The sequence below is a fragment of the Coturnix japonica genome, chromosome 8 (assembly GCF_001577835.2).
Source record: "Coturnix japonica isolate 7356 chromosome 8, Coturnix japonica 2.1, whole genome shotgun sequence".
NCBI classification, from domain to species: Eukaryota; Metazoa; Chordata; class Aves; order Galliformes; family Phasianidae; genus Coturnix; species Coturnix japonica.
In genome coordinates, this window is record NC_029523.1 from 5,339,124 (window position 1) to 5,360,842 (window position 21,719).

General features: G+C 47.0%; 1 protein-coding gene across 13 annotated transcripts in view; it reads left to right on the top strand.

The window, feature by feature from the left end:
- The window catches only part of RASAL2 (RAS protein activator like 2), a 138,215-nt gene extending 123,768 nt beyond the window's left edge, over positions 1-14,447 (top strand). For 8 of the 13 annotated variants that reach the window (XM_015869599.2, XM_015869603.2, XM_032446262.1 and 5 more), the window contains 7 exons: positions 719-918; positions 1,371-2,232; positions 4,945-5,079; positions 6,072-6,274; positions 6,771-6,858; positions 8,240-8,270; positions 10,132-14,447. In XM_015869599.2, the coding sequence (XP_015725085.1) occupies positions 719-918; positions 1,371-2,232; positions 4,945-5,079; positions 6,072-6,274; positions 6,771-6,858; positions 8,240-8,270; positions 10,132-10,274 (1,662 nt within the window). In that variant the 3' untranslated portion in view covers positions 10,275-14,447. The remainder of the gene's footprint in view (positions 1-718; positions 919-1,370; positions 2,233-4,944; positions 5,080-6,071; positions 6,275-6,770; positions 6,859-8,239; positions 8,271-10,131) is intronic. The other 5 variants (XM_015869600.2, XM_032446263.1, XM_015869601.2 and 2 more) reach the window with 3 other exon arrangements.
- The last annotated feature ends 7,272 nt before the right edge of the window (positions 14,448-21,719 follow it).

The following is a 21,719-nucleotide window of genomic DNA, read 5'->3' on the forward strand; positions in this document are numbered from 1 at the left end:
CCCTCCCCTAGGCCCAGCCAGCACTGAGCAGAGAATGTGTACACCTTTAATCCCAGGCTGCTGTGATAACATGGGGATGAGGATCGCTGATGTTCTCGTGAAGTTATTCCTAAGCAGGGGAGAACGCCTTAGTTTTTGATAACAAGTTGCTGCGGAAGTTGGCATCGGTGCAGGATGCCAAAAAGCAAATGAAAACTTTCCCTTTTCCCGTCTCCCTCAACCCTTGCAGCCCTGCCATGATCCCCGTGAACGCCGCACACCCCTTTGTCTGTTGGCATGCGTTTCCTTCACCACGTGACACCCTTTGCCTGGAAAGTTCCCCCACCAGCTGAATCTGTAGTCTGCGAATGCCCTTTAATGAATAGATACCATAGTTTTCACTTTGACCTCACCCAGCCTGGACTTAGTTTGCTTTGCATGAGAGTTTTGCATTGGAATGGCCATAGTTTTGTTTTGTTGAGCATGATTTTTTATTTTATTTTTGAGGTCAATCCTAATTTCTTGTCTATTTCCTTTTCTTTCCTCAATGTCTGCTGCACCCCGTTTCGTCTCCTCCATCCATCTCGTCGCCGTGGTCACCCTGCTCCGTAACACTGCATTACGGTCCTGGCACACCCACACACAACCACCCACCTTCCTTCCTTCCACCTCCACCCCTCCGCCTCTGTGCATCGTTATCAAAAACTGGCGGATGTCGCGGTGCTTGTTGTCCAATTAGGGTGAAAATTCCTTCCTACAGGCGACCGTGGCAAAACTGGGACCTCTTCCTCGTATTCTTGCTGACATCACCAAATCAATGACCAACCCTACGCCAATACAGCAGCAGCTGAGGCGTTTCACTGAGCACAGCTCTAGTCCAAACGTCAGCGGCAGTCTCTCCTCAGGGCTTCAGAAGATATTCGAGGACCCCACTGATGGGTATGTAACAGCCAGAGCTCGAGGAGATACCGGGGAGTTGATAGGTACCGGCCCACAGCTACATCATGAGAGCTTCATGCAGCTCCTGTTGGGTTCTGAGATGCTCAAAATACGTAGCTTTGGTGCAGGGTTAAAGTGAAATGGGAACCTCTCTGAAGTCTTGCTGGAAAGGGAGGTGTGTCGGGGGGGGGTTGGTGGGGCTGGTTTGTGTTCTACCTGTGGAACATAAAGATGAAGCGCTTCTTGAATCAGACTTATCTTCAAAGATGGGAGCAGTAATTAAGGAAGGCTGTGTTCTGTCTTGACCTCAGAGAGCTCATAAAAGGAAATCCAGTTCCTTGAAGCTTTTGGAGTAGAGGGGAGGTTTGAATGAAGGAAAGAGGTTTCTCTGGGACAGGTCTCTCAGGGTCTTGGCTGCTTAAAAATTAACCAAACTCCATTCCGCTCCACAGTGACTTACATAAACTGAAGTCTCCAACCCAGGAAAACATAGATGGATATTTCAGGGGCAAGACCTTGCTTTTGGTTCAGCAGGCATCCACTCAGAGCATGACTTACTCAGATAAGGATGAAAGAGAGAGCATCTTGCCCAATGGTCGGAGCATCTCCCTCATGGACCTGCAGGATCCCCACACCGCTCACAGTGACCACGCTTCCATGATGCACGACGTGCCTTTGCGCTTGGCCGGCAGCCAGCTCTCCATCACCCAGGTGGCAAACATCAAGCAGCTGTGGGAGACTCAGAGCACGCCCCAAAGCGCTCCCCAGGTGAGGAGGCCGCTGCACCCAGCTTTGAACCAGCAGGGCAGCCTCCAGCCTCTGTCATTCCAGAACCCGGTGTACCACCTCAACAACCCACCTGCGCCGATGCCCAAGGCCTCCGTGGACTCCAGCCTGGAGAACCTGAGCACCGCCAGCTCGCGGAGCCGAAGCAACAGCGAAGACTTTAAGCTCAGCGGGCCCAGCAACAGCAGCATGGAGGACTTCACCAAGCGCAGCACGCAGAGCGAGGACTTCTCTAGGCGGCACACAATCCCAGACAAGCACGTCCCCATTGCATTGCCCCGCCAGAACAGCAGCAGCCAGGCACAGATCCGCAAAATGGACCAGGCTGGGTTAGGGGCCAGGGCTAAAGCGCCACAGTCGCTGCCACACAGCGCGTCCTTGCGCAGCACGGGCAGCATGTCGGCCGTGTCGGGGGCTGTGGTGACTGAGCCCATCCAGAATGGCAGCCGCTCCCGGCAGCAGTCCTCCTCCTCCAGGGAGAGCCCGGTCCCGAAGGTGAGGGCCATTCAGAGGCAGCAAACACAGCAGGTAAGGAAAGTCCCTGCCCAGGTGTTGGTATTCAACTGGTTGCTGCATTGACCATCAAAGATTTTTGGTGTGGCACTGCTGGCCAGAGCTGTGGGTGCCCCAGGCCGTGGATGGGCTGTGGGCAACCTGAGCTGGGGGGCAGCCAGCCTGCAGAGTGACCTTTGAGGTCCTTTTCAACCTAAGCTATTCTGTGATCTAAATTGAGCTGAATTGTGCTGGCTGACTATGGCACTTAGCCTTGCTTTTGGCCACAAAGTGCCAGCTTGTTCCCATTACGAACCCAGCAGACCTAGCTTACCTGTTATTTTGGATGCTTTTGTACAGAAGCTTAACAGAAATGCTTTTCATTTACTAAGGCAGCAGCACGTCTGCTGAGAGAAACAGAGCTTGAACATCTCCCCAAGTACAAAGTAGCAGAAGCTTTGTTCTGAAGTCACAGTTAAGATTGCCAGGGGAGAACACATTTACCCTGCAGTGCTGATTTAAAAGCATAGCTACCTAAAAACAGAGGAATAAACAAAGGCTAAATATCCTGGACTAAATTGCTGCCAAAATAATAAATAATTAGAGGTGTCTCAAGTGTGGAGAGACCTGCATTTCACCATGATGCACCAACCTACTGCTGGCCCCAAATACTGCTTGTTCATTAATCATCCCAAACAGTGAGTAATGCAAACACTCTCTGGAAAGGAGTGTTTATATGCGCCAGTTCCTAATTCCCCATTTTATCAGCTGCTGGTAGACAGCTTTAAGTCAGAATTTTCCTGTCAGAAAGGCAGCATTCCTTAACCTTAAAGAAATCCTATTGTGATTTGCTGCGGATGAGAAGTATTTGCTAAATCAGTGCGGTATTCAAGAGAAAAAGAAGTATTTAAATGCTTGACACTGCAGTGAGTGTAGGAAGCGTCTTGACTGTGGGACAGAGGGAAGGTGGTTGGTTTGAGGAATGTCCTATAGCCTACGGCCAGGCAGGCAGAGGCTCTCCAAGGCAACACCTGTGCTGTCCCTCTGGTTAGGTGCATTCTTCTGTGGTCACTGCGGGAGTAAACACGTGGGACTTTGATTTACCCGACCTGCTTTTGAAGGACATTTTAATGTCCCACAAGACCATTCCGTGAAGGATGCTGCTCTGTACATAGGCACGAGGAAGCAGTTCAGCTCCAGAAAGTCACAGCTGCTGAGGCTGCGCTGTGCTGCCCATGCAGCTGCATCCCCACTGGAGCAGAAGCACTGCTGCAAGCAAGGCTGTGCAAGGGAAACTTTGGGCTTGTAAGGCAGAGCTGGCAGAGGAACTTTGCTGCCAGCACAGGCTCCTGCTCTGGAGGCTTTGCTGCTGTCCCTGCTGGCGTAGCCATCTTGGCAAACACCCCTGAATGGTGCAGTTTAAAGGAAGACAGTCTAAGTGGTGCCTGGGAACCAAGAGCAACCAGGGCTCCAGAACGGAGGTACGAGGAGATCAGAAGCACTGAATCACAAAGCAAAGGCTGCTATGCCAATTTGCTAATGCCAGAAACGTAATTACTCATTGTTTGAAGTGCTCGCGTTCGCGTCCTTCTTTTGAGTGTGTTTCACATTTAGGCATGGATAGGGTGACAGGTTAAGTACCTTGAATACAGTGCAGAGATGGTAGGAAATGTGCAGGCCAGGAATGACTTCCCTCTGCCCTAAATAAATCCATTATATGTCCTTGTTTAGCATCAAGGTGGTGTGTCTGCAGGTATCTGTGTGCTCCATAACTGCATCAATACCTGCAGCTATGCCTGGCTTCAGGGCAGGCTCCTCCCCATCCCTTGTAGCAACTCACATCTGCTTATTCTTCCACCCTCCTTCCCATGCTAATTGTTGGCACTGGGTGCACGGGGCTGCTTGGTCCTGCTTTATAGAAATCAATTTGTTCTTTCCTTGCCCACAGCCCTGAGAAGTGCCTTGAAGTGTGCCAAAGTGAGCCGCCAGCCTTTTTATTTGATGCAAATTCCACTGCATCCTTTTAATTGCAAATCGTGTTGTGGAATTCTCTTCTTATTTAATAAAAAGAAAGAGCAAAAAGGAGAAGTTGGGCATGTTCTTTCCGGGCATAGCTTTGTGGGCGTTATAATTATTAGACTCTGTTCTCCACAAGTCCCATTTGTTTCTGAATGCAGAGCGAGGCCCTTTGTTTGCTGGGAGAGGTCAGCTTTTGCCTTCCATTTCCATTTAGTAGGTAGGTGGGAACAGAAATGTCAGCGTGTTCCTCTGGGAGGGAGCAAAGAGGGGAATTGGTTCCTAGCAAGCATTGCTTCTTTCTCCTGTAAATCAGAAACCTTTAGCATCTCAAGTGCTCTTCATAAGCTCTCTGAATGTGGCTGCTGGAAGCACACAGCTCCTAACCGAGACATTGGCTTCTAAATGGTCGCGCCATGGAGCAGCCCTCACTTTGTACAACTGGAGGCGGTCTGCTCGGGCACAAAGTGAAGCCATGGATGGGGAAAAGCTTGGCCTATTGCAGTTCTCAAAACCCAGAGACAGTGTGGCTCTTTCAGGGGTAGTTATGCTAATTTCTGTGCTTATAAACTTGTCTTTGTCCGTGAGAACTGCATGGAATTTTGACCAAGCAGAGAGGTTTTGGGGCCATGGAGGCTGACAGATCCATGGGCAATTTTCTCCTCCAATCAATGTGAGAGCTGATTCGGGTGTAATTTCTTTGACAAATGCTTACAGGTGTCTCTGCTGCAGGTCCAGTCACCTGTGGACTCGGCCACGATGTCACCAGTGGAAAGGACAGCAGCGTGGGTCCTCAATAATGGGCAGTATGAGGAAGTCGAGGAGGACACAGAGCAGAACCCAGATGAAGCCAAGCATGCCGAGAAGGTACCTTTCATTCTGTATGGGTGGACTCGAGGGATGACAGCGGGTCCTGCCCATCCCAGAGCTGGGTGCACAGCAGCTGACAGGGGCAGCCGTGCCAGAGTCATCCCTTCAGAACCAAGCAGGCTGTGTGGGCACGGCTTCATGCTGTCACACTGTGAGGCACAGTGCCATGCTGTGGATGAGCACACCTTCAGGCTGCAGCATGTCAGGTGGCTGCACGTGGACATAGCTAAGGGCTCATAGATTACAGGCTGGTCTTCAGCGTTTGCTTGCATCATGAGTCACACTGTGTAAGTGCATTAGATCCTGCTCAAGTTACTATTTTTATGACAACATCATAGCTGTCTTATACTGCTGGTTTTTGATGCTTGCGAAGTCTTTTAGTCATCATGACATTCCATTTGAGAAAGAAACAACAACACGATTGTTAATCCAAGCTGAGTGTATTTGCAAAGTGGTTGTGCAAGTCTTGGTTAAGTGCAGCCCACCAGTAGATTCAGATTTTGTCCTGGGCTCCCCATGGGGTGGACACCCGTCATTGAGGTGGCACAGTATTTCTGCACTAATGCAGAAGTGGTTATCCAGTAGTAAGCAGGACAAAACTTTGGCCTTGTGAGCAATATCTGCTGCCTTCAACCTGGGGCAAGTGGCTTCATGCCTTGGTCCTGAGGATTGTGCTGTTGGGGTGCTGCAGTAGCTCAATGGTTGATCACATTGCTGCTGTTGGCAGCTTCTGTCTGGGTGCTCCTTGGGTCTGGAGTGACTGGGGATGTTACCAGCCCGGGCTGAGGAGCCATGTTGGATCCATCTGATGCTTAGGTTGTGCATGACATCCTGCGGAGCAGGAGTAGCATAATGCTGAATGGGAGCTCCCATGCTCCTTTGTCAGTCAAAAAAGCATCGGCCCTAAACAGCAGCTGAGAAGTATAACAGTCTGATCTCTTCCTTTCCCCTCTGTGTCTGATCCCTCCCTTCTTTCTGCCTGCCTGCAGTACGAGCAGGAGATAGCGAAGCTGAAGGAACGTTTGAAAGTGTCGAGCCGCCGGCTGGAGGAGTATGAGCGGCGGCTCCTGGTGCAGGAGCAGCAAATGCAGAAGCTGCTGATGGAGTACAAGTCCAGATTGGAGGACAGCGAGGAGAGACTGCGCAGGCAACAGGAGGAGAAGGACAGCCAGATGAAAAGCATTATCAGCAGGTGAGGCTTGGGGGAGTTTGGAAACGTGTAGGGCAAGAAGCTCCCCTGTGTGCCTTATGCTGGCTATGGCACTAGGAAGGGAGAGCTGCATGGGCAGTTTGACATCTCTGGGATGGTGCTGTCCTGCCTTGGAAGTGAGAAAACTGAGATATGGATATAGAAACTGGCCTCAAGTTGCCAAGAGAGTGGAGGAGCAGTCAGGAATTTGTAATGCTGGTCTCTGCTGTACTGAGAACTAATCTCTTTGCTTTGTTTGGAGTCAATTCTGAAGGCTGTATTCTCCAGAACAGTTGCATTTTTGGCTATGTCCATTTTGCAAGTACTAGGGTTAGCCAGCTGGGAGCATGAGATGGATAAGTAACCTTTCCAGAGTGCAGCAAAATTCTCTTCCTGCACACCAGAACAATTGGAGAAGTCAAACCAAGAGGGCAGAGTACCTCAAATGCTCTGGAATAATGCTGAGCTGTCCTAATTCATACTTCTTTTTGTGCACCAGGCTCATGGCAGTTGAAGAGGAACTGAAGAAAGATCATGCAGAGATGCAAGCTGTCATTGATGCAAAGCAGAAAATTATTGATGCACAGGTAAGGAGCTCAGGATCCCCAAGAGCTGAGTGTTCTGTGCATAGAACCCGTTATTTTCTCCTATCGTCTTGCCCCAACGTTGTTATCTAGCTCCCAAGCCAGTACTGGCTCATGGTGTCGCACATGTGACCAACTGCCTTCTAGGAGAGCTGTGTTTTGTAATTAATGCAGCCTGCCCTGTCTGACAGTGGCTTTTGAGAAAGCTGGCAACAAATCACAGGGCTGACTGCTTCTCCAAAATATTTCCTGCCTTATGAGATCCCAGGGGGGCAAAGGAATAGTGTGGTGCATTGTGTAGACATTGTTCCAAGTGTGGGCCTGGGAACTCTGGAGAAGCTGTGCTTCATACCAGCATAGTTGGATTGCCACGTGCATGCATCTCAGCTATGCGAGCTAAAAGCACGGCTTTGAACGTTGCTGTGAAGACAAGAGAATGCTTGCCATGGAGCATTGCCCAGCGTAACCCCCTATGTGGCATTTCACCCCATCCGACTGTTTGTGTCAGTCTTGGAGAAATGCCCCCTCTGCCACAAACTGCAGTGCTTGTCTCAGTCCACACCAGTCAGCTTTGGGAGGTGGGATCTCATGGGCAATGCATGCGGGTGTATCGTGTGGGATCATTTCAGCTTTTCTTCTGTGTCTGTGCTGATCCCAGAGAGCAAAGCTTGTCCAACAGAACCCGAGACTGGTTTGGTATCTGCCTGCCACGTTGTGTTTGGAGGATGTCTTTCCTGCTCCTGGGTTTTTCAGTAGTCTCAACTATAAACTTTAGGGATAGGTAGTCTTTCACAATGGCCTTGTTTCAGGAATAACCCCCATTGTTCCAGAAGTTGTTTCCCTCACTTGAATGCTGTTAAATCTAGATTCAGAGCAGGCCCACCAGAGGAGCCCACATGTTTGCTGAGCAGCACAGCAACCCATCTAAGTCACATCTGGAAGATGTTTTTTCATAGTCTTTGATTCCCTTGGCATGGGGATCTAGCAGGGATTAGACAAGTAGAGTTCTTTTATCGTGTGCAGTTTGTGGAATGGAGTTGGAACCTGGCTTATCACATCTGTTTGAAGAGAGGTTGCTGCAAGGAAACCTGAGTTTCTTGTACTTAATGACATGACCACAAGATGCCTTTCAGGATTTGCTCTTTAACCTTGTGTTCGGGCGCAGCACCCAACACATCCCAAAGTACAAGGACAGCCTTGTCCTCAGCACTGCTCACACCAGCTCTGGGCAGTGCCTGCTGTGCACAGCAGTGTTTGAGGCCTTCCAAGGTGACTGAGAGCCCCCACTGAGCAGGGGGAGGTCTGGCAGCACTCTCCTTGGCGCTGCAAAGGGTACTAGCCCAGCTGCTATTGCAAGTGACATCTTCGCTGTGTTGAATTACAGGTCATTAATGGGGATGAGATAATTCAAACAGGCAAGTAAACCCAATCAGTTCTCTAGCTGAGCAGCACCCAGTCCTGGCCCAGTGCACTGACCTCCTACCCATTCCAGCTCCTCCCACTCCCTGTGCCCAATTCCTGCGTGTTAGATGTGTTGGGTAGGTTGTGTGAGAGGATAGGTTCAAGTGAGAGGATGCCTCTGTTTACTGAGCTCCTTTTCCAAACGTGGGTTCCCAGCAGCCTGCATGCTGATACAGACAGCACTCAGTGCCAGAACATCACCAGCCTTTAACTTTTAACAATCTCTAAAAGACACTCCTTAGGAAGAAGTTTTAATTTTGAAGTACATATTCCAAGTGCTTGCTGGAATAACGTACCTATTGGAAGCATAGTCCAAGGAGGAGAAACTTTAATTTGCTGAAGAACACTTTTCCACAAAGGCAGCTGGTTTTTTTTGCAGGATTTATATTGGTGTGGGGGAAAGGTTAAGGCCCTCATCTTTGTTTTTGCACCCAGCCATTTACCCCCATGAGGAGGCCCCTTGAGAAAAGCAGGTGTGATTACAGCAGTACCACGCAGCCTCTGTGCTGGGATGAAACCCTCACGGGGCTGTCTGTAGCACCTATATCTCCTCAGCAGTTTGCCTGAACCGTCCCCTAATGTTTGTGCCTCCTGTGCATCATTTTCCTTCCCTTTTGTTTCCCAATGTGCTGGACAGAGAAGAGTTCCTCCATGCTACTTTTTTCATGCAAGTAAGTTAGTCATTTTTCCTTCTCATAGTGAAAAACACAGCCGACTGGTAGCATGGATAGCACGTGGGCCTGCTGCCATCCCTGGTGCTGCTCTCTGTGGCTGCATTTCTTCTTTTAACTTATTTTTTAGAGAAGATGAAAACTGCCATTTCCAATTGCACCAGCAGCTCTTTAGCGTGACCCTTTAGTGCTGTATCCCACCGCATAGACTCTAGCTGTTATGAGGCTGGGTTTTGCTGATGGTTTTTTAGGTTTCCTCTGGATAAATTCACTGTATGTCCTTTAGCTCTGTGACTCCTCTTGCTAAGAGTGGAGGCTGGAAGAACTAAAACTGGGATGTGTGAACCCAGGATTGCATAGAGCCCGGGAGCCACTCTGAGCTGGAATGGGTCTAGGAGCAGTGTGTGTTCAGTGTTTGTTCTTTGTGTTCTGTCCATGGCATCTCCCCCTCCGCCCACACTGCCCTCTTTCTCCTTCACCTCGAGTAACCCCTTAGCTGTAGCTTTTGGCTGCTTCTCTGTGTTGCTGTTGCACCCTCACTCCTGCTGATGACTGCAGGCTGCCATCATTTGCTTTTTTCTCTTTTTTTAAGTTCCCATTTAATTTCGAACATCCCATCGGTTCATTCTGAGCACACTCCATCCCTAATGCAGACACGATGGCCATTAGATGCCACCTGCACTTTTCTGTGCCACACGAAACCACCACTTTGATTTCCTGCTGCCTGTTTCTGTTTTTTTTCCTAACACATTAAAAAGAAATATTGGCTATTGTTATTAACTCCAGCACCCATGCCCCCCCTCCTCCCCCTTCCATGGCAAAATGCTGCATTTCCATCTGCCTCGGCTGGAGGCTGTCAGGAGAGAGCTCACCACGTAACTCCGATTCACCATCACTTCCATCGTGCCAAAGGCCAGGAGGGCCCAAAGGGCACAGCCCACGAGGCCACGCCACCCCTAAGAAAACAGAAAGAGGCAGACATCCCATCGTACCACAGAATGTTAGCTGAGCTGCCTCGGCCTTAGAAATCATCCAGAGACACTGTCTCGGTCCCAGGTCCTGGGAAAGGCCCGTAACGCAGGTTGTGGGGCAAAAGGCTGTTTGTTGGTGAAGGAGCTCTGACACTGTGGGCTGTTTGTTGCAGGAGAAGCGGATCGTGTCCCTGGACTCTGCCAACACGCGGCTGATGAGTGCCCTGACGCAGGTGAAGGAGCGCTACAGCATGCAAGTCCGCAATGGCATCTCCCCCACCAACCCCACCAAGCTTTCCATCACGGAGAATGGTGAATTCAAAAACAGCAGCTGCTAACTGGGCAGACGCTGCCAGCCATCTTCCCAGGAGAAGGGCAGGAGGGAGCGGACTTGAGAAACTCCACCGACGGCCCCTCTTCCCCGCCAGGTTTACATGTTGCTGCTAATAAAAACAAGAAAGAACTCTGAACGGTGGGCTTCAATTCCCCACTTGAGGCCAGGAGAATCCGGCTCCCGAGAACAAGTCCTTCCATATCACTGTGTAAATAGAGGGAGCTCTGGGTCATGTACAGAAAACGCCGATGTAATATACCGAAAGGAAGTGAATACTGTAGATTTTTTTTTTAATTATTGCTATTTTTATTATTGTTTTTTTTTTTTCCTCTTGTTGAAAGCACTGCAGTCCTTGGAGAAGGAAGAGGGGAGTGTGAGTGCATGTGTGTTGTGGGTGAGAGAGCTGAGCTGTGGGTTACATTAGATAGCAGCTGTATATATCAGGCTGACTGATGCAAGTGCACGAGTGGAGTGAAACAGCAGTGAAATGAATTCTGTAACAAAACTCATCCTCTGATTTTATCCCTCTCTTCTCTAGTTGTCCTTTTATCCGAACGCCAACTCAATAGCAAACGTTTTTAGCAAGAAAATTAGCTCATGCTGGCTCCTGTAGCTGCCTTTGGTGGGATTCCAGCATAAAAAAAGCGAAATCCTGAACAAGGTAAAACCTTGGAGCAGTGATCCTGTCTCCTTGCATTTGCACACGCAGGCAGGATTCCCAGCTAACAGACAGAGGGGATCTGCAGTTGTCAAGGTAGGATTCTTTTTTACCCCACTTGTCATGCAGTTTGTATTTTCTGTTTTGGGAATATACAGACCTGTAAATACTTTTATTATTATTATTATTCTTTCAATCCAGTCTTTACTTTCTGCACCGTGCAGTGACACCCTGGATTATTCCCTGCACTCCTTTGGGAGCAATCAGGTCAATGTTCTGAGGAAAGGGCTAACCAAAGGGCACATGTGCCCAGCCAGAAGAATTCTGTATGCAAAACTTCCCTTTTCCTGGCAGATTTCTTCAACTCCATCCTGCTCGCCTTCACTGTTCCAGCCTCCAGCTTAGCCAGTTTAGCTCCAGATAAAGGCAAGAGCTTCCATTTCCATTGGAATTTGCCTTTCTCTGGATGTTTTTAAGGGTTTTGTGTTGAAGTTCTTTACACTCCTACTTTTCTTAAGGAATTTTGACTCAGCTTTCATCTCTCATTATCTTCAGTTGCATTTCATAGAAACGCATTTCCAGGCTGCATGTCAGTGTGTCTGTCATTACGAGTACAAAGCGACCTTCTCGTGGCAGATTGTCAGCTGGTAAAAGATGAACAACAAATGGTGCAGCCTTGTCAGTTCTCATGATTTCATCGTACGCCCCAATACTTTGTTTGAGGTCCTTCTAAAGGCTCTGAAGTCAAGTGGTGTGCGACAAGCCAATGAGATGAATGTGGTGGGGGTATCTGTCTCACATGGTGTAGCCTGGGACAAGGAGGAGGAGGTTAGAGCTGATGTTCTTCCTGGCCCCAGTTTATGAATCTCTAGAATTGTACTACATTAAAAATGTAGAGGTTTCTAAGCCAGTTCCAGAACTGCTTGGGATGGACCCGTGTTGCCCTGAACATGAAGGACTGGCAATACCGAGGCTCCAAATTCAGTGTCTGTCATTGAGTTTGTTTGTTGTTTGCAAATGAATTAATCTCTGTGGGCAGACTTCAGTTAGTAACACAAAACGTTAACTGTTCTACATTGGTTATGGGGAGCTGAGATGCTGAAGTTAAACACTGTCATACCAGCATTTTACATTTCTAACCATGGGTACGCACAGAGACCACATCTCCTGTATTGTGGGAAGGAAAACGCTGTCACATCTGAAGGAGATTTGTCTGCAGTGAGTTGGGATTTATGTGCGCTCAGCTCTTTCCAGTCAAAGTCTCTCTCTGGCTGCCAAGTGTGATTTGGTCCTACAGACCCAGCAGCATCCTCGCCCGCATCTTGGTGCTCAGCAGTGATTTGTTTTCAGTACTTGCAGAACTGTCTTCCCACTCTGGGTCACCACTGACTGACTTGATCCTCCAAGTGTGTCATTTTGTTCTTTCTCCTTTCCTTCCTCCTCTGTGCATCACAGCCTTAGGCACTCCATCCAGTGTCTTGTGAGTAGCTCTTTTACAAGAGCAGCCCTTATTTTAGTTGAGTATTTGTGTGTGATTTGCATCTCCCCTTTGCTATGGGCTGTAATTTCACAGCTGCATCCTGGGAGGCTTGTTCCCAAAAGTAACCTTTGCAGGTGGGCACGTGTGTTGCTCATTTAACATGCAGTGCAGACCACAGGGGTGCTCTGTGACTGAGACAGAAGAGCAAGAAGTCATGTGAATGCATTGCCTAAAGCAAGGCCAGCTGCATCTCTTCTATTTCAGTTTCTATCCCAAAGTGCAAAATGTACTCCTCTATCTCCTTGTACAGAGGAGAAGCTCCCCGTTGACCCAAAGTGGGGTGAAGGTTGTGGACTCACAATGCTGCAAGACTAAAACGGATGAGCTGCAGTACAGAATGTGATGTTCCTGAGTTCTGCAGGCAGCTGTCTCTCCTAGTTTGTCACCAAGCAGCTTTCTGGAGAAATTTTAAGCTGCTTTAAGCTGACAGCATGTGAAAATGGCAGCTTTTGTTCTGTCCAGTCTGATAAAATTCAAGTGATACTGAACCACGTGGCTCTGTCTCTTTTGGGACAAGAACCCTATCTGGGCCCCGTCTCATTCTTTCTAAGACTAACAGCCAGTGGGTCTCTGCAGCTATGAGTGAAAAAGTGAACAGTAGAAAAATGTGATGATAAGTGTTATAGACTGTGGTTCATAGATCCAGCAGATTGATCAGGCTGTGCTAATGCTATTGCGAGCAACTGCTGCTGTCATTTAGAAACAGCTGAAGTAATAAAATGTGAAAACCTGTCAGAGTAATGCTCCTGTATTTCTAGGTGTGAGGCAGGAAAGCTCCCCATCGCAGTCCTTGCTGGCCCCGTCGCTTAGTGCTGTTCTTCCCAGACCACAGAGACACAACAGAGCAAGCACAGCCGTGAGGTGTGTCCTGTGAATGCCCATTCTTTGCAGCTGAAGGAGTTCTCACCTTTTTGTAAGGGAAATAGGCAGATTTCACATCCAGAAGTACCAGCTCTGATATCCGTGGTGCGTTGGAAATGAGCAGCTACATCTCAAAGCACAGATTTCACACAGCTCCACTTCTTACAGCTCTCATTTGTGGTGGAATAACTCTAAGCAGGAGATCCAGAGCTGCATGGAGAGGGATGTGTAGGCTTTCTAGTTAGAGAATATGAAGGGTATCAGTCATAAATTCTGTATCCATCCATCAGAGAAATGGATTTTACTCTCAGTTCTTGCAATTGCTTTGGGTTGGCTTAGGCTTTTTTATTTTTATTTTTAACACCATACATTAATTTCATGTTTTAATGCTTCCTTTAACCACCAGTTTTGAACTTCATCTGCAAATTGAAGTCAGTCGGTTGTACAGCAGTGCCTGTGGGGTGTGCCAGCAGTGTCTGTGTGCTCAGGTCTCCGTGTGTGTATGAATTCTGCCTGTGTTCTGCAAAGCTGTCTGTGTTGTTTCTGGAGAACAAGTCCTGTCCAAGTTGAACCATTATGTGTAGATAATGTTACATTAGCGTGGTCAGCCACAGGTATCCAGCTGAGCACGACAGAGCAAAGGGGTTAAATTGAGACTGATGCTCTTTAGATGTTTCCTTCTCTACAGTCAGCTGGCTCCCAGGAGTGAGAGCTTGTCATTGCAGGCCATGGCTGCCAGGGATCCTACCTGTAAACATAGATTTTCTGTCTCAAGGGCCTTAATAAGAGTGTTATTATTACACAGAACTGTTTTGCAACGATAGCTCTAAATAATTTATTTTTTATTTCGACAAAGTACACCTTAAGAAGTAATAAACTTGGTTTTTCAAGCCGTATTTTTATGCTAGTAGCACTGGACTGTTTGGTCTCTGAGATCCATTTCTGCATTTCATTGCCTGGGTTTGTTCTAAAGAAGATTTATTTTTGTTCTGTGAATAATTTTTGAAGGTTCTTGTAATATGTACAGATATAGATACATTTGAGGTCTTTTATTGATATTCCTACAAAGAATACAAATAAACTTTAACTTTAAACAGTTTGGACTCAGTAACCGTGTGCTGCTTTCAAGTTCTGCTCTTTGTGTGCCACCCACTGCCAGGAAACAGCTGGTGCTGCAGAGGGAGAGAGCGACGGGTTGTGGAGACATGGAGAATCGCTCTGCTTCTCTGGGGCATGAGGTTTTTGTGTGTAATAGGAAGCAGTGAAAAGAGTTACCTGGGATGGATTCATGTGTTTCTGCCTCTCCTGCTGGCAATGTGGATGTGATCAGCCCAATTTCTTTTCTTGCTCAATTCCGGTTTTCCAGGTTGTCGTGCACCAGCTCAGAGCTGCAGACATACAGAGGAATGTTTAGGCGCAGGTTCACATCAGGTGCTGCATTCAATCTTTAATTTGTATGCAAGATTTTGTTATAGTAAGAGGAAAAAAAAAAAAAGACCATTATTGAGTGTAAAATCTGCCAATCTATGATAGTTAATAATTGTTTATGGTTTGCTTTCTTTTTTTTTTTTTTTAACATGCTGCTCTACTTTTCCATAGCTTTGCAGCCTGCAAAACACACACAGCCAACTTCTATCTGCTCCATGTACCAACGCCCTGGCCCTGCACTTTGTTCTGTTCGAGTCCCTTACGTGTTCTGCCTTGTTCTTGCTTAGGCTGCAAGTTTTTCATGCCAAGGGTTGTCTCCTGCCTGTTGGTACAGAACCCAAGCAGCGGGTGCCTGATGCTTCTGGGCACGAGGGCAGCACAAACAACATCACTGAAGGAGATGCATCTGTAAATTCCCACACCCATGTCCTGTCCATGTTGTCAGCGCTCACCTAAGAGTTTCCTGCTCTCCTGTGGCAGTTCCAAGGAGTGCCCACAGGGGAAGGCAGACTCAGCTGCCAGGATGTGGACAGACAAACAGAGGCCAGTGAGACAAGGGGTAAGATGGGATGTAGACCTGGTGCTGGGCTAACTCATTCAATATTGTGCTTATCGTTGCGGTTTTGGGGTGGGGGAGCTGAAAATCTAACCTGGAGTGGGATGAGAGGGAAGGGCAGGGCCAGGAGGAGGGAGGAGGCAGCATTGAGGGTGTGCTGGGTGAAGCAGGGGGAGGAAGCTGAAGGAGAGCAGGAGCACTGTACAGAGAGTTGGGATGGCACTAGGAAAACACAGCCAAAGCTAAAGGCTGTGTCTGTCCCGAAGCTACTGATAGACAAACATTATCTCCGTGTGCATTAGATTCTGCTTTGCCTTGGACATACTCCTTACTTCTGCTGTGCAAAACTTCTTTATGTAAATATGCAAATTCTTTGCTCATTTCTAGATGTTCTGGACAACATGTGCAGGTGCTGGAGCGCTCCTGTAGTCCACTGCTCCAGCTGCGAGATTCTTTTGGAGAAGCTTCCCCCCAGGACTCTTCCTGCCTGAAGGTTGCAAGTGCAAAAGCTTTGATGATGATTTCCTATGTGCAAGAATGTGTGCTGCTGCTTTAAGCAGCAGCTGCTGTTTAAATCCATTAGCAGGTGGAATACCAATTTGCTTACGCTGAGATAATTAGTCTCACAAGAAGAGAGTCCTTGCTCTTACTACAACCCATCTCGCATTGCTGTCCTTCACCTTTCTCCTAGTCCCACAGATTAAATGTCCTCATGCCTCCAGAAGGTGTATTAAATTCCTGCTTTTTGCTCTTTGAGGTGGATCAAGTAGCTTGCTTGTAGACATGAAGCCTGGCTCCCCTCAGTTCTTCTTGCAGAAGTATGAATACCTTGTCTGTACTAAGCTCCATGGGAACATGTAATCTGCTGATGCAACTGGAAATGTGAGTCCTGTGGACCTGCACACACTTTTCAGTATACTGAGTCAGCCCAGTTCAATAGCAGAGGAGCTTTGGCTGAAGGAGAGGAATTACTATCAATACTACAGGCTCCAGTGTAGATGGCAGGAGCAGGGCCCTCAGGATAGAGGTTCTCCACACCTCCAGGTTCTTCTAGCTTTGTTGTATGACCATAAAGGTGGTCACCTTAATAATGGGGAGAAAGGAACATTTGCTTGGCAAGCAGGAAGTCCTGCATGCAATGAAAGAGGAAGAGCTGCAGTTAAGTGGTAGCTGCATCTATTTGCTTTGGACCCCACCTGAAAACAGTTCATCCATTGTTACTGTAGGAGTGGCTGTTATGTTGATGGGAGGGATGTTCTGCCTCCCTAAGCCTCTTTTACATTCTCCCAGTCTTTAGAATCACATGGGATAAAATGAAGTTTTGGAATCGTGGACACACCATTTATACAAACAGATAACACTAATGCATGTAATCAAACGATTGCTGAGAGTCACACAGCTCATGACACCTCCTTATCTGGAACACAGTGCTAGGGGAGGGACGGGACATTCGCTGGCTGCTGTTTTCTCGTTCTTAGAGAGTGAACCTTCCTGTTGGAGCCCCGGGCACTGCTCCCCTGCCTGGCAGCTGGCTGGGCTGACACCCTGTGTGCATTCAGCAGCTGACTTCTGTGTATAAAGTCAATTTGCAGAGCCAGCATTGTCTCCGTAAGGAGGATTTGTCCTTACAGGGGACACTAGCCAGGAGCATCGTGTAAAAAGCTGCTTTGTAAAGGCTTTTTAAAGGTGATGGGATGGATTTCAGTTCTCATTTGTCAGGGAATTAACTTATGCTTCCAACTTCACTGGAATTCCTGGGAGCACCAGCGCCATCCCCTTTGGTTCCACAGTGCACGTAAACCTGCACCTTTATCTCACGTGTGGTTAAACAGTCCGTGTTCACTGTTCAAAGCTTTGCTCTCCAGTAAAATCTCAGCGTGTGCTGGTTCCTTTAGCATTTTCAAAGGGCTCCTTTCAGGACTTCCCTGAAGGGAAGGCAATGTAAAAGGAGAACTGGTATCCTTTTTCCTGTTAGCACCAGTAACCACCACAGACTGCTGTTTTATGGTGCTGGATGTCTTTTCAGCTCAGGAATTGTTGAAGTCAGATCCGATCAAAGCTCTCACAACTGGGGTTAAGTGAATTGTGCTGTCTTTCAGTTTTTTCTCCATCACTGGGAAACTGTGAATGGTCGTTCCCTGCTATGCCAAGATCTGTGCTTTACAGGGCTGTGTTTAGAAAGTCATTGCTACAGCAACCAAAAAAGCTAGAAAATCTGATAAAGTACGCAGCATCTCTTTTGGGGTTGATTGAAGAGCAGAGAAATTGCTACTCCCTCAATAACATGGGTGGCTTTTTTTTTTGTGGGCTTTTTTCCTTTTCTTGAAAGAAATCCATTCCCTATGGACAGAGATTCCGGATCGTGGCTTTGGCAAAATACGGAGCTGAAAAAGGAAAGTCCATCTGCCCCAACTGCTGACTTGACAACTGTGATGCTGCCTTCCTAAAATGGAGAGCTAGAAGGAAGCAGTGTGCTGGGTCCCTTGTGCCGCTCGCTATTGGGTGCACAGGAATGCTCTGTTCAATCACGGCTGACGTGTTTGTAGGAGACTTCTGCCAATGCGTTGGTGGTCTGACAGCTGCCAGGAAATTTTCCTGAAGGGATAAATTGTGGGGCTGCTTTTTTTTTTTTCAGCCATAATGTCCATCCTTTAAAGAGCATAATATCACAAACATTAATGCTCCCACCTGTATGCAAAACATTTCCTGTTCTGGTTAGTGACAGAAGCTGAGTGTTAGCAGAGCTCCTGTGTTTGCTGCTAAGATGCATCAGCATGAGGAGCCAGCATCAGTTAACCCAGAGATGAGGAAATCCTGGGTTAAAAGCCATTTAAGGTTATAATGCTGGCACTGGCTTCTTAAGTGCAGTTAGAAACTACTGAAGTTATCTCATTAGCCACTAATTGCTGGGACCCTGAATGTAAATTACAGTCATTCCTAAAAGAAGCTGGGTGGCTGTCCCAGCTCCAGGCATGGCTTTGCTTGTGGGTAACAAACAGGATTTTCAAAGGCAAGAATAGAAATCAGACTGCACCCAGAGGAGCCGTTGTGTTACTATGCTGATGCAGATTTATTCTCTCTAACTGGGACAAGCCTGTGGGATATATGTCATTCTCTCATATGTGCCTTCCTGCTTTGATTTTGTTTGTTTGGGTTTTTTTTTCCCCCTTTTTAAGCATTTTTCTTATCCTAATCAATTAAAATTGCTTTTGGTTCAATTATGTGATTTGTAATTTGGCATAAAGGTCGTAGGGCTGGCTGTGGGATTATCAGGCTGTCAGCACATCAGTACTTTGGGTTCTGACCCCACCAACGCAAAGCAGGACACAATGAAATAGTTTTAAGTCTTATATTGACAACGAAGATTTTATACCATCCAGTAAGATGGTTGCAGATGACTGTGGTCACATGCAGGTTGTGCTTGGTGGTAAGGACAGCTCTGGTGGACTCATTCCGAAGGCAGCTTGGAGGTCTCACGTCAGTTGATCATGAACGAGGCTCTACTTACAGCTGGCCCTGCTGCAGTTCATGGCAATCTGGCTGCCCTTCTCAAGGGAAACGTCACCCCAGCATCTGGAGGGAGAAAATCTTGGAGCTATGATTTCAGCCTAGCTGTGGTTCCTCCTTGGGAGGGTTGGCATTATCATCACTAAAACTCTGTGCACAGCTTCCACAGTGTTTAATTTAGTTTTGGTCTCTAAATACTTCAATAATGACCGACTGTCTGAGTACACACTGTACTGGTACCAGGCTATGTGGCCATTCTCTGATTTTTCCAGGTTCCAACTGCATTTTTTGGCTTAGAAGAGCCACATCTATCCAAAGGGCCCCTCCTAGAACGAGTTTGGAATGAATTTGATAAGTGAATCCTGTGCGTGACAGGAGCATGCTCATTGCTACAAGTGTTTCTTTAACCTTATCAGCATGGAAAACAGGTATGTTGAGTATCTTGGGTAAATACACTTGTGCAGAAGCTACAGGAGTATGAGTGTTATCAGCAAGCTGGTTCAGGGAAAACATTTGCAGTGCAGTGTGCTAGGAATTGCTGTCAGTAATGATCATCTTTCCTGAAAGCCTTGGGCCATTTCTGCTAATTTACTCCCATCCTCTCTTTGACAGTATCAAGATATGTCATTGTGACAAAGTCCACATAGACTTCCCACACAAGTTGTCCACTAATTTATGTCTCACCGAAGTGCTGGGAACACAGAAAGCAGACAAAGCAGATGCTGACTTGCTAAATAGCAAATCTCTCACTTGGCTAGTCTAAAATGCTTTTATCTCATAGAATTGATATTTATTAGGAAAAATGGCTAGTGATTAATAGTGATACAGTAATACACTGATGTTGTAAATAAATAGCTTAAAATGAAGAGTGCATGCACAGCATTAGTAACTGGCTTTCCTCATTTCAACATAGATGAGTCCTAAGCTGGACAAACCATGCTGGGATTTTCAGTTCTTGCTCACATGGAGAGCAAAGTAAGTCCATAGCAGCAAGGAAAGTATCAGGAATCTTTAATCTCTGCTTCATATCAGCAAGAAGGGATTCTGATTGGAGCTGAGAACTGGAAAATGGAAGAAATAGCTGCTCTCTGGCACAGGAACGCTTGTTGGACTGGAGAGCTGACCAACAAGTGTAGCATCATTTGTCCCAGGAGTGCAGCCTACCACCTTGTACTGGGCCTTTGGAACTCAGGGTAAAAGTTTTCAAGACTTGGGAGGTAGAACTGATGGTGATACTTGAGTCTGTAGTATCCAGGCACCGTATTTCTGAAGGCTTATTGTGTACTTTTACACATACCCTCATTTCCTGTGGCACATTTCCAACCCAACAAATAAGGATCAAACATTGAGACTCTCAGTAAAAACCATGTTTCTGTGGATGGGGTGTGGGTACATCTCTTGTTAGAAAGTTGAGGTCTTTCCATGCAGGGGAGATGCAGTAGATCTATCTAACAGAGCTTTGGACAAATATGGGATAACCTGGAATGCTATTGCTAAAAATAGAGATCAGAAGATTCTCCCAGATTGCAAGGTAAGAGTCTGTCTGAAAAGGGAAGTAGTTGATTGTGCTGAACCATCATCTGCAGCTCTGAAGTCTCGTTTGATGTTTTTTTTTTTGACCTCAGTACAAACAGCGTACGTGCTAATTTGGGAGCCATCTTCAAACACATGAGGCCCAGAAAATCTTGCAAAGTTAACTGAGTGACTTTAAAGTCTGTGTTGAAAAGAACAATGGTTCAAGTGGGAAAAAGGAAGGAAACCATTAAAAGTAGATACGGAAAGAAGTATCTAATTGGGCTTGCATGTTGCAATTCACTGCATAGAAATGCATGATGGAATCCACCTTGGCCTATCAGCTGGACAAACGATGGGCTTTGCAATCAATGTCATTCTGTTTGCAACCATGCAAACCATTCTGGAGCCATTGATTTCTTCAGCTCAATCCAAAGTGTGTACTGGGCAAGCATGTCAAAAACAATCCTGGATTAAGTTTATCGGCATCTGAAGATTCCAAAAGTATGTTCCCAGCAGAGACTTTGTTGGGGCTTACCATTATGCTGAGCTACAATGTAATACCTTCCATGTAGGACTTTGCTATATTCACTCTCTCTCTCCTGATGCACCCACTTTGCCAGGAACAGAAAATGAGTGCAGGAGCAAAACTTGCTCATTAATGCACACTGCAAACTGCAGAGGTGAGAATTTAGGTAAGATGTGCACTTTGCTGATTCCCAGCCTTTCCTACCAGCCTCTTTCCTGATGCACACACCTCTGGAGTCAGAAGAGCCCCCTGCAGAGGTGAATGCCAATGACAATAGTGCTATCAAGTCTCCGGAGCTGAGCTCTGACTGAAGCATTAAAGCACAAAATGATCATAGTCATCAGAGCATGAAGATTTCTGAGATGATGTGGATAAATCCAAAGGGTCCTTGCAGTCTGGCACAGAGCTTCACCCATAATGAGCTGAAGTCCCAGTTACATTTAATTCAATAGAAATTTAGAGAAAGCTGTAACGTTCTGTCTAAAACAATAAAAAGCATTTCTGTCTGTTTATGTAATCTTCCCATTTCTAAAGTACTCACTGGTAAGTTGGTAGGAGCTTTAACAAGCTTCGTTGCTTCTGTTTTACAGTGGAAGAAACTGAGTCAAGGAGGCAACATGACCTGCCCAATGCTGCACAGCAAGTCAGTATTTCCTGACTCCTTCATTGGCTCTGTGCCGCAGCCGTATTCCCAGCATCGCAGCCACAACCTGATGTCCTTCTGTGATAGAAGCCGTGGCCTGGTCTGAGGCTTATTTCCAGAAGTGCTGCTCTGATTGTGATGGGTATCACACTGAGTAATGCAGTGATCAGGGAACAACTGCCATTGTCCTGTC